Below are 12071 nucleotides of genomic sequence, written 5' to 3'. Positions count from 1 at the left end.
AATGATCTTTGTTCTTCTGGGTAAATAACTGGTAATGAAATTGTGGGATCAAATGAAATGTCAACTTTTAGTTCTTTGAGAATTCTCCATACTTCTTTCCATAAAGGTTGTAGTAGTTTGCAATCCCACCAGCAGTGTAAAAGTGTTCCTGTCTCTTTACATCCGTGCCAGCATCTGCATTTTTGAGACTGTGATGTGGGCTATTCCCACTAGGGTTAGGTGATATCTATCAGGGTGGTTTTGATTTGCATTTCTCTCATGATTAAAGATGATGAGCATTTTTGCATGTGTTTGTTAGCCATTCATCTATCATCTTCAGAGAAGTTTTGCCCACATAGAAATGCGGTTGTTTGCTCTTCTTTATTGATTAAATTGAGTTCTTTGTAGGTTCTAGTCATCAGACCTTTGTTGGACTCATAACATGCAAAAATCTTCTCCCATTCTGAAGGCTGTCTGTTTGCTTTGGTTGTAGTACCCTTAGCTGTGCAGAAACTTTATAGCTTAATCAAATCCCAGTTATTTATTTTTGGGTTGCTGCAATTGCTGGGGGGAGGGTCGTCTTCCTCATAAAATATTTTCCCAGCTTAATATGGGATTCATTTTCTTTACTTTTTTTTTTGAATTTTGCTGTCAATCATCTTAGTTTGAAGTTTTTTTAACTTTTATTTATTTTTTATTGAGACAGAGTCTTACTTTGTGGCCCTTAGTAGAGTCCTGTGGCATCACAGCTCACAGCAACCTCCAACTCTTGGGCTTAAGCGATTCTCTTGCCTCAGCCTCCCAAGTAGCTGGGACTATAGATGCCTGCCAGAACGCCTGGCTATTTATTTTTTTGGTAGAGACAGGGTCTCGCTCTGGCTTAGGCTGGTCTTGAACCTCTGAGCTCAGGGCAGTCCACCTGCCTCGGCCTCCCAGAGCACTAGGATTACAGGCGTGAGCCACCGTGCCCAGCTGGGGTTCATTTTCTAAGGACATTGATCCCCTTCAGGAGGGATCCACCTTCACATGTATCACCTGATCACCTGTCAGAAGCCCCACCTCCTAATATCATCACCCTGGGATGAGAGTCATCATATGAATTTGGGGTGCGGGGATAGTTTAAAATTCTTTCTAAATACCTCAACTCAACAAATTCCTAACATGATTATGTTCAGAATCCACTGAAAATCCATTAAGCAATATCTCCTGAGCTAGGCTTTAAAAGTAGTCTTTAATAACAGCAAAAACACACACACACACACACACACATACACCCCCTTTAATTGCTGGGACCTTAGTTAATCCAAATATATAGAAATATAGAACCATGTCATACAGCTATTCCTAGTGATATATAATTCTGTTGGATTTTCTAATTTTGTGCTTTTCTTTTTTTTTTTTTTTTCTTGAGTCAGAGTCTTGCTCTGTTGCTTGGGCTAGAGTGCCATGGCATTGTAATAGCCCAAAATCCTGGGCTCACATGATCCTTCTGCCTCGGCCACCTGAATAGCTGGGACTATAGGCATGTTCCACCATGCCTGGCTAGTTTTTGTATTTTTTGTAGAGATGGGGTCTTGCTTTTGCTCAGGCTGGTCTCAAACTCCTAATCTTAAGAGGTCCTTTCGTCTTGGCCTCCCAAAGTGCTAGGATTATAAGAGCCACTGCACCCAGTTTTCTAATTTCGTAAAGACAGGGCAGGTAAAGCACTTTACTGAATGGCTGAGATCCAGGCTATCCACTATTGGAATTAGAAGATGCCTGTTGAAAAGCAACAGAGAACATCCTTTTCAGTGATATGAAACTGTTGTTAGAAATTTTAAAATAGTATTCTTTTTTTTTTTAACTGTGAGAAATCTTTTACTTAAACTTGCCTAATGTTTGGTCAGATATGTTTGTGCCAGATAATGATAATGATATGTCTGTTAAGTGATTTGTTTACAAATATTGAGGATCTAAGGAATTTTAGGATTCTTACTTTTCCCAATTTTTGTGTTAATTGAAATTAAAGTTGTCATACAAGTGTCACTATTGAACATTATAAATTTGATATTTATAGAACAATAACAGAATGTACATTTTTTCAAAGTACACATAGAATGTTTACCAAGAATACAGTCTTTGAAAATACACAAGAATACCTACCCCAAAAGATCACCAAATTGATACCTAAAGGGGGGGAAAAAAGGAAGTTGAAGTAAAATTAAAACTTTGCTTGAAAAAACTCTTTTCTTCCCAGTGATTCAGTTTGGGAAGCTGTTAATAGGGAGGGAGAGGAGCTAGCTTATGACTTAATAGATATCAACTATTTAAATTGCTATAAATGAAAATTCTCAACTTTATTTCTATTTAAAATTAAAAAAATAGATCAAAAATGTAACTTGGGCTAGACACAGTGGTTCACACCTGTAATCCTAGCACTCTGGGAGGCTGAGGTGCCCAGCTTTATAAAAAATAGAAAAATTAGCTGGGCATGGTGACCTATGCCTGTAGTCACAGCCACTTGGGAGGCAAAGGTGGGAGGATCACTTGAGCCAAGAGTTTGAGGCTGCAGTGAGCTACAGTAACACCACCAGAGTGAGACTCTGTCTTGAACAAACAAACACATAATCCCAAAATTCTAATATGCAACATGGCATTCAGGCTTATTAAATTGTGAAGTTATTCTTATTACTTAAGAGAGAATTTCTGCTGTTTATCTAGAATGTAGAAAGAATTTGAAGTTTGTAGTTATAGCAAGTTTCTGTATATATTGTATGCCAATTACTAATTTTCAAAGAATTAAAACATTATATATTATATACTATTGTATACTATATTTGATGAAAATTATACTGGGCATGTATATATACATTTATATCTTTTCATGATTCAGAAACCACAAAGTCTAAAACTATTACAGGGTATGTTAACCATGAATTAATATAAGCCATGATCTTGATTTTAAAAATATTTGCTTGTAGCGTAACTTCATGAGGAATTGTTATCTGTCCTAGCAGATTTTAACATTAAATGCATTTATCTTAAAGGAGGAATATCACAAACGTAACTTCACGGAAGTGCTCTCTCCCAATGTGTACAACAGTAAACTCTGGGAAGCCTCTGGCCACTGGCAGCATTACAGTGAGAACATGTTTGCCTTTGAGATTGAAAAGGACACTTTTGCTCTCAAACCCATGAATTGTCCAGGCCACTGGTGAGTGTTAAAAGTGAAGTAGATCTTTGCATAGACATGTGTAGCATGCTTCACCATCATTAGCTTTTAATATTATTATTTTGCTGTTTGTAATTAAGTGATGTCTTTATTTTTTAATTTTTTTTTATTTTTTGGAGACAGAGTCTCACTACATCACTCTTGGTACCAAGTGCTGTGGTGTCACTGCTTACAACAATCTCAAACTCTTGGGCTTAAGCGATTCTCTTGCCTCAGCCTCCCAAATAGTTGGGATTACAGGTGCCCACCACAACGCCCAGCTATTTTTTTGTTGTAGTTGTCATTGTTGTTTAGCAGGCCTGGGCCAGCTTCGAACTTGCCAGCCCCAGTGTATGTGGCTGGCGCCCTAACCACTGAGTTACAGGCACCGGGCCTAAGTGAGATCTTTAATTTGAAGAGTGGTGGTTACTAACCATCTTTACCAAGTTGTTTTGTTCTAGAGAATGAATATTTAAAAATATTTCCTCTGTGGCTCAGCACCTGTAGCCTGGGATTTAAACTATAATTAAGACTAAGTAGACAATGTAATTTTGTCTTTTCACACCTCGGAATAAGAAGCAGGACCTCAGTGGCTTAGGGGTGATGAGACATAGGGACCGGGAGGGCTTCTGCAGAAGAACAGTCTTTCGTGCAGCAGAGAACATTAGTTGAGTGCTTCCCATGGTTGGTGCTGGAAGTGCAGAGGCAACTATGACACAGTTCATTCCCTCAGGGAGCTCATGATAGAATCTCATGAGCAGGGACAGATCTGCAGACAGTTATTAACAAAGCAGAACCAGTGACACAATGGTGGTACATTCAAGGTGTTTCTGAAGTTTGAAGACAGACTGATAAATCTACCTAGGGAAGTGTCCAGCAAGGCTTCATTTAAGAAGCAGCTTTAGAAATGAAGTATGAACAGTAAGTGGAGATTCACTGAGTGGATCAGGACAGGGAACAGCATTTCCGGGAAAAGATGTTAGAGAAGAGTCTTTTTCAGAGTGCTGCAGTGATGTCAATGCAGGGTTCAAAATTTTTTTTCTTGGTGACGTGAAAACCAGTATAAGGAGTTTACAAATCTTGAGGCTTAATTATAATTTCTTAATATTTAGATGATTATTTGTCTTTTCTGTGCTGTGGAAAAGCTGTGTATTATCATCTTTTCTAGTCTAATGTTTGCCCATCGTCCACGATCTTGGAGGGAAATGCCTATTAGGTTCGCTGACTTTGGAGTTCTGCATAGAAGTGAACTGTCGGGGACTTTAAGTGGCTTGACCCGAGTCAGGCGCTTCCAGCAGGATGATGCTCACATCTTTTGCACAGTGGAGCAGGTAAGCAATGGTGCAGGGGGAAAGGGTATCATAGATTCCACGTGTTGCCCTGAACAAACGTTGTGGTTTTTCAGAGTTGCTGTAAAATTAAGATGTTTGGTCTAGTCTCTGAGGTCTCATTTGGCTCTAACCTCTTGTGATTCTCTAAACTGGGTCAACAGATTGATAATCTCTTGACGTGAAATTTATAATTTTTTCCTTTGGCTTCCTCTCATTTTATTAACTTTAAATTCCATTAAGTGGAATATTTTAAGGGATTTGGTGGAACTTTTTCAATATTGCCTAGAATTTAAATTTTACTTTTTTACATTTTTGGTATTAATTCAAATTAAATTCATAACATAAAAAGGTCACCATCAATCAATTTGACTGAACCGACATCAGTAAAACAGCAGAAGAATATATATTCTTTGAAAGCATACATAGAATATTTACTAAGATAGACAACATTTGGAGCCAGAGCCCAAGTCTCAGTAAGTTTAAAGGGATTCAATTAAAGCAAATGTTCTCTGACCACAGTGGAATTAAAATGTAAATCAACAACAGAAAGCTATTGGGAAAATACCCAAACATTGGTAAAGTAAATAATATATTTCTAAATAATCCCTGGGCTAATGAAGAAATCCAGGGTGAAATTAGAAAATACTATATAATAAAGGAAAACGAAATCACATTAAAATTTGTGGGACGCAAGTGGTAGTTGGATGGGTGTTTATAGCACCAAATGCTTACGTTGGAAAAGTAGGGGTTCAAATCAGAGACTTCAACCTAAGTTAAGAAACTAGAAAAAGAAGAGCAAATTATATCCACTGTAAGCAGAAGTCATCGAAATAAAGAAAATAGAGAATATCAATAAAAACCAAAGCTGGTTCTGTAAGATCAATAAAATTGGTAAACCTTTGGTCAGACTGATTAGGAGAAGAAGAAAAGACTTTTTTTTTGGTTTGGGATTCATTGAGGGCACAAAGAATTGGGTTACACTGATTGCATTGTCGGGTCAAGTCCCTCTTATAATTGTGTCCCACCTCCGAGAGGTGTGCCATACACTGTGACCCCTTCATTCCCCTCTTTCCTCCCCTTTCCCCACAGCCTCATTCCCCTACCCACCACTTTGTATTAGCTCATCTGCCTTCATATTAGAATTGAGCACTTTGGATTCTTGCTTCTCTATTCTTGTGATGCTTTACTAGGAATGTGTTCCACCTCCATCCAGGTTAATACAAAGATGTAAAGTCTCCATCTTTTTATTGGCTGAATAGTATTCCGTGGGGTACATATACCACAGCTTGTTATCCATTCCTGGGTTGGTGGGCATTTAGGCTGTTTCCACAATTTGGCAATTGTATATTGAGCTGTGATAAACAATCTAGTGCAAATGTCCTTATGATAAAAGGATTTTTTTCCTTCTGGGTAGATGCTTAGTAATGGGATTGTAGGATCAAATGGGAAGCCTCGTTTGAGTTCTTTGAAGATTCTCCATACTTCCTTCCAAAATGGTTGTATTAGTGTATTTTACACCAGCAGTGTAAAAGTGTTCCCTTCTCTCCACATCCATGCCAGCAGCTTTGAGACTTTGTGATGTGGGCTGTTCTCACTGGGGTTAGGTGATGTCTCAGGTGGTTTGGATTTGCATTTCTCTGCCGCTCAAGGATGATGAGCATTTTTTCAAATGTTTGTTAGCCATTTGTCTATTTTCATCAGAGAAGGTTCTGTTCATATCTCTTGCCCAGTGGTAGATGGGATTGTTTACTCTTTTTTAATTGATTAATTTGAGTTCTCTGTAGATTCTAGTTATCAACTCTTTGTCAGATTCATACCCTGAAAATAACTTCCCATTGTGTAGGTTGTCTTGAAAAGACACAAATTTAAAATATTAGGAATGAGAGTGCTGTCATCACAACAGATTCTGTTGATAAAACAAAGCTATGTAGTTCATAAAAACATTTTTATAAGCAACTTTATACTACGACATTGATAATGTAGATGAAATGGCAAAACCTTGAAAGACACAAACTACCATACTCAAGACACAGATAATCGGAGCAGCCCTTTGTCTATTACAGAACTTGAATTGACAGTTAAAAACCTTCCCTAAAAGAAAATTTAAGGCCAGATGCCTTTCTTGATAAATAGAAATTTAGTGGATAAATTCTACTAAACATTTAAGGAAGAAATAATACCAATTCTAGACAAACTCTTCCAGAAAACTGAAGAGGTGGGAATCTGTACCAGTTCATCTCTGGAACTAACAATGCCCTCATACTAAAACAAGATGATATTAAAAGAAAACTACTGACCAATATCCCTCATGGGCATAAAGTCAAAAATTCTAAACAAAGTTTTTACAGATCAAATCCAATAATTTTTTTTGAGACAGTCTCATTATGTCACCATTGGTAGAGTGCCTTGGCATCACAGCTCACAGCAACCTCAAATTGTTGGGTTTAAGTGATTCTCTTGCCTCAGCCTCCTAAGTAGCTGGGACCATAGGTGCCCACCACAATGCCCGGCTATTTTTGTTGTTGTTGTAGTTGTCATTGTTGTTTAGCAGGCCCGGGCTGGGTCAAATACGCCAGCCCCAGTATATGTGGCCATCGCCCTAGCCACTGAGCTATGGGCACCGAGCCAAAATCCAATAATATTTTTAAAAGGATTATACATCTTGACCAAATGGGCTATATCCCAGGAATTGAAGGTTGGCTTACCATTGGAAAATAAATCATTGTTATTTCACTTACTCACGAATGCACATAAAAAAGTATGATCATCTTGATATATGCAGGACAGTGCATTTGGCAAAACCTAACATCTGTTTCTAATAAAAACTCTTAAGAAACTAGGAATAGAAGGGAACCTGAAAAACGGCCTCCATGAAAAACCTCCAGCTAACATGGTACTTGATAGAGAGTTTGAATGCTTTACTCTTAAGATCAGGAACAAGGTACAGAAGTCTATTATCATTACTTTTATTAATCGTTGTACTAGAGGTTCTCTGATTGCAATAAGGCAAGGAAGAAGTAAAAACCATCTGGATTGGAAAGGAAGAATTTCCTACACATGCCATAATCACCTTTGTAGGAATTAGATGAAATCTATGAAAAGCTGTTAGAACTAGTAAGTTTAGAAAAATTGTAGTATGGAATATAAATATATACACAATTAATAGAAATACAATTGTATTTCTATTTACCAGTAAAGAACTACCAGTAAATTGAAAATTTAAAAAATCGGTTTATATTAGTATCAAAACTATGATAAAATTCAGGGATATATCTGACAAATACGTTTCTATAAACTGATTTATATCTCCAAGAATTCATGTGTTGAAGCCCTGAGCCTCAGTGTGGTAGTATTTGGAGACAGGTCTTTTGGGAAGTTACTGGGTTTGGATGAGATCATGAGTGTGTGGCCCTTGTGACAGGAATAGTGCTCTTACAAGAGACACTTGAGGGCTCGTTTCCTTCTCTTTCTTTGCTGTGTGAGAACACAGTGAAGAGGCAGCCATCTCCAGGCCAGGAGGGAAGCCCTCGCTGGGGAACTGAGTCAGTCTGCACTTTGATTTTAGATTTTCCAGGCTCTAGAACTATGAGAAATGTGTTCTTCACAGTTTGTTTTATTCCTCATAGTTGTTTAAGCTGCACAGTCTACATGGTATACTGTGGTAGCAGCCCAGGCTGCCTAATATATACATGACCTATACAGTGGAAACTATAAAACATTGCTGAGGTAAATTAAAGAGAAAGCCTAAAAACTGAGTAAATGAGGAGATGTATATTATTCATTTAATATTATTAAAATGTCAGTTTTCCTCAAATTGGTCTATAAAGTCAATGCTATCATAGCCAGTGCCCAAGCAGACTTTTAAAATAGAAATTGACAAGCTGACTCTAAAATTCATACGGTGCTGGGTGCAATGGTGCACACCTGTAGTCCCAGCCACTTGGCAGGCTGAGGCAGCAGGATTTTTGAGCTAGAGAGTTTGAGGTTGTAGCACATTATGACTGTACCTCTGAAGACCCCTTTCACTCCAGCCTGGGCAACATAGCAAGACCCTATCTCTAAAAATAAAAAATAAATTAAAAAATAAAATCCATATGGAAATCAAAAGAACCTAAGAAAGCCTAAAGAACTTTGAAGAACAGAGTTGGAAGGCTCGCTATGCTTAATGTCAAGAAAGCTGCAGTCATTATAACATTGTGGTACTGGAATCAAGGTATATAAATAGGGTCTATTTTCAGACTCTATTTTTCAGAATAGAGACAACTAATTTTTTAAATTAAAATATAGTAGGAATAAAATTGAGCAAAGATAGTTTTTTCAACAAGTGACTCTAGAATGATTGTTTATACATCAGCACTTTGATTCATACCTCATACCAAATGAAAAAATTAACTCAATGGTTGGCACCTGTAGCTCAGTGGTTAGGGTACTGGCCGCATATACTGGGGCTGGGAGGTTCGACCCAGCCTGGACCTGCTAAACAACAATAATGACAACAACAACAACAAAAATAAGCAGGCATTGTGGTGGGTGCCTGTAATCTCAGCTACTTGGGAAGCTGAGGCAAGAGAATCGGTTAAGCCCAAGGTTGCTGTGAGATGTGACGCCATGGCACTCTACCGAGGGCAGCATAGTGAGACTCTGTCTCAAAAAAAAAAAAATTAACTCAAAATGAATCATAGGCCTAAATGTAAAATCTGAAAATATAAAACTTCTAGAAGAAAAAATGGGGAAAAGCTTTGTGATTCGGGGTTAGGCGATGATGTCTCAAAAGTGGTATCAAAAGGGCAATCTATAAAAGAAAAAAATTGATAAATTGGGTACATCAGGATGTAAACCTTCTACACTTAAAAAGATACTGGCAAACCAAAGTCTGAAATATTCACAAGGCATGTATTAATAAAGGACTTAAATCCAAAATATTTAAAGAATTTTCAAACCTCACTAAGAACACAGATGTTCCAATTAAACAATGGGCAAAAAGACCTGCTTTGGGAACGATGAAGCAGATGTATTTTCCCTATTCTCCCCACTAAGTACAAGTAAGAACCTTGTATATTGTACATAAAACTAACATGAGACTCTGAAAGATGGTGAGAAAAAGGCACTCTGGCTTGTGGATATCAGGACCTAAGGAACATCATCACAGTAAGTTCTTTAAGTTTCTTTTTGCCACATATATCCTAGACTTGGTAAGAAAGAAATGCCAACAGGTAGAGACCCAAAAAAGCTAAGAAAAGACTGCTTATTCTAGAGCCAGAAAGGAGGCAGGCTAGCAAGCCAGAAAACTTTTAGAGAATAATCAACTCGGTTCTAGCCAATTATCAAAGGAAAAACTGTGGCCCCATCCATGCCAGCAAAGGCTGTTTGGGAGCCTATATTTCCACCCTCGCTTGGCTGTGAAGAATGCCTGCTGTGCAGGTGTAAGAGAAGGCTTATTAGGGAGCTGGGACTACACTCCATGTTAACAAGGTCCTGCCCCCTACCAACCCCCCAGTGTCAGTGAAGACCACGTGGAGAGCCTGTGGGGCTTCCACTTCATTTGGTCCCTCTTCCACTCTGCTTGAGTAGTGTCTGGGGTTGTCCAGTAAAAAGATAAGACTGTGATTACTGCCAAGACTGTTATCACTGCCCAGTGGTGATGATGCCATGTACTCTCTTCTCAGTAAAGGCTGGGTGGGGAGCTAGAAGTCTCTTGCCACCCACATGTAATGAGGAGTTCCTCCTGCCCTGAGGGTCCCCAAAGGGAAACCTAGACTTCTTCCCTACAGAAATGACAAAGATATTATCATTATCTTGCAAAGATTTTAAAGCAGTCATCTTAAAAATGCCTCAGTGAGGGCGGTGCCTGTGGCTCAGTTGGTAAGGTGCCGGCCCCATATACCGAGGGTGGCGGGTTCAAACCCGGCCCCGGCCAAACTGCAACCAAAAAATAGCCGGGCGTTGTGGCGGGCGCCTGTAGTCCCAGCTACTCAGGAGGCTGAGGCAAGAGAATCGCTTAGGCCCAGGAGTTGGAGGTTGCTGTGAGCTGGGTGAGGCCACAGCACTCTACCGAGGGCCATAAAGTGAGACTCTGTCTCTACAAAAAAAAAAAAAAAATGCCTCAGTGAGCAATTACTAAAATATTTGAAACAAATGAAAAATAGGAAGTTTTAGCAAAGAAATAGAAAATCTCAAGAATGAAATGGAAGATACAAAGAAATACCAAACATAAATTTCAGGACAGAAAATATAATAACCAAAATAAAATATTTAGTGAATGGATTCACGAGCAGATGGGGATTGAGAAAAGAATTAGTGACTTGAAGACAAGAATAGAAATTACCTAATTTTCACAGAGAGAAAACAGATTAAAAGAAAAGAGCCTCAGAGTCAATGGGACTATAATAAAACACAGTAGAACCTCTGTAGCTGACACCTCCCTACACTGACCACCTCCTTAAGTTGACCTAATTTTCATAGACTGGACATGCACCATATATTTATCAGTGTAGTAGGCCTAGTTCCTTATGTTGACCACTTCCACATGTTGACCAATTAGTTCTACTGTAGCTCTTATTCACGTTACCATATTTCTGGAAAGAGAGGAAAGAATAATGTGGGAGTAAAAAAGTACTGAAAAAATGGCAAAATTGGGCAGTGCCTGTGGCTCAGTGGGTAGGGCGCTTGCCGCATGTGCCTAGGGTGACGGGTTCCAACCTGGCCCCTGGCCAGCTGAAACAGCAGTGGCAACTGCAACAAAAATAGCTGGGCGTTGTGGCGGGTGCCTGTGGTCCCAGGTACTTGGGAGGCTGAGGCAAGAGAATCATCCTAGCCCAAGAGCTGAAGGTTGCTGTGAGCTGTGATGCCATGGCACTCTGCTGAGGGTGACAAATTGAGACTCTGTCTCAAAAAAAAAAAAAAAAAACTGGCAAAATTTGCCAAATTTGGCAAAAGGAATAAACCTACAGATTCAAGAAGCTAAGCAAATCCTAAACAAGATAAATCCAAAGAAATGTGCATCAAGACACATTATAGTCAAATTTCTAAAAACTAAAGACAAAAATAATCTTTAAATCAATGAGAGAAATTATGCCTTCCCCTTAAGGAAAAAAGCAATTTGAATGATAACAGTTTCTTGTAAAAAACTGGACATAAAGAATGGCGCATTGTTCAAGTATTGAAAAAAAGGAAGTGTCACAACCAGAATTCTGTATTCAGAGAAAATGTCCTTCGGGAATGAACAGGAAATCAAGACATTAAACCTGCCTTAAAAGAACGGCTATAGAAATTCCTGTAAACAGAAAGGAATAATGAAAGGAGTCTAGGAACATTAGGAAGAAAAAAATTATTAAAGTAAAAATATATAACCATGATACATTCTTCTCCTTTTTAGTGATGTAAATCATGATTGCCGAAGCAAAAAGTGTAACACTGTTGTTCTAAATGTATTGTATAGAGGAAATGTTCAAGAAAATTATTCATAAATGTAAAGCTTATACATTTTGCCTGAACCAGTAAAACAGTGACACTAATAGACTGTGATAATTTATGTAATATGTAGAGAAACCTCTTTTTAAAAAAAACCTTTA

At 38.4% G+C, this 12071-nt stretch overlaps 1 protein-coding gene across 3 annotated transcripts in view; it reads left to right on the top strand.

Moving 5' to 3' along the window:
* TARS3 (threonyl-tRNA synthetase 3) overlaps window positions 1-12071 on the top strand; it is an 82081-nt gene that overhangs the window by 26526 nt on the left and 43484 nt on the right. For 2 of the 3 annotated variants that reach the window (XM_053581944.1, XM_053581945.1), the window contains 2 exons: window positions 3006-3172; window positions 4338-4500. The exons of the other annotated variant lie outside the window; for it this stretch is intronic. In XM_053581944.1, coding sequence (XP_053437919.1) covers window positions 3006-3172; window positions 4338-4500 — 330 coding nt within the window. The remainder of the gene's footprint in view (window positions 1-3005; window positions 3173-4337; window positions 4501-12071) is intronic. 3 annotated transcript variants of the gene reach the window in all.

The sequence above is a fragment of the Nycticebus coucang genome, chromosome 2 (genome assembly GCF_027406575.1).
Source record: "Nycticebus coucang isolate mNycCou1 chromosome 2, mNycCou1.pri, whole genome shotgun sequence".
NCBI lineage: Eukaryota > Metazoa > Chordata > Mammalia > Primates > Lorisidae > Nycticebus > Nycticebus coucang.
Note: the sequence above shows the minus strand (reverse complement) of the source record. Positions and strands in the feature narration are given on the sequence as shown.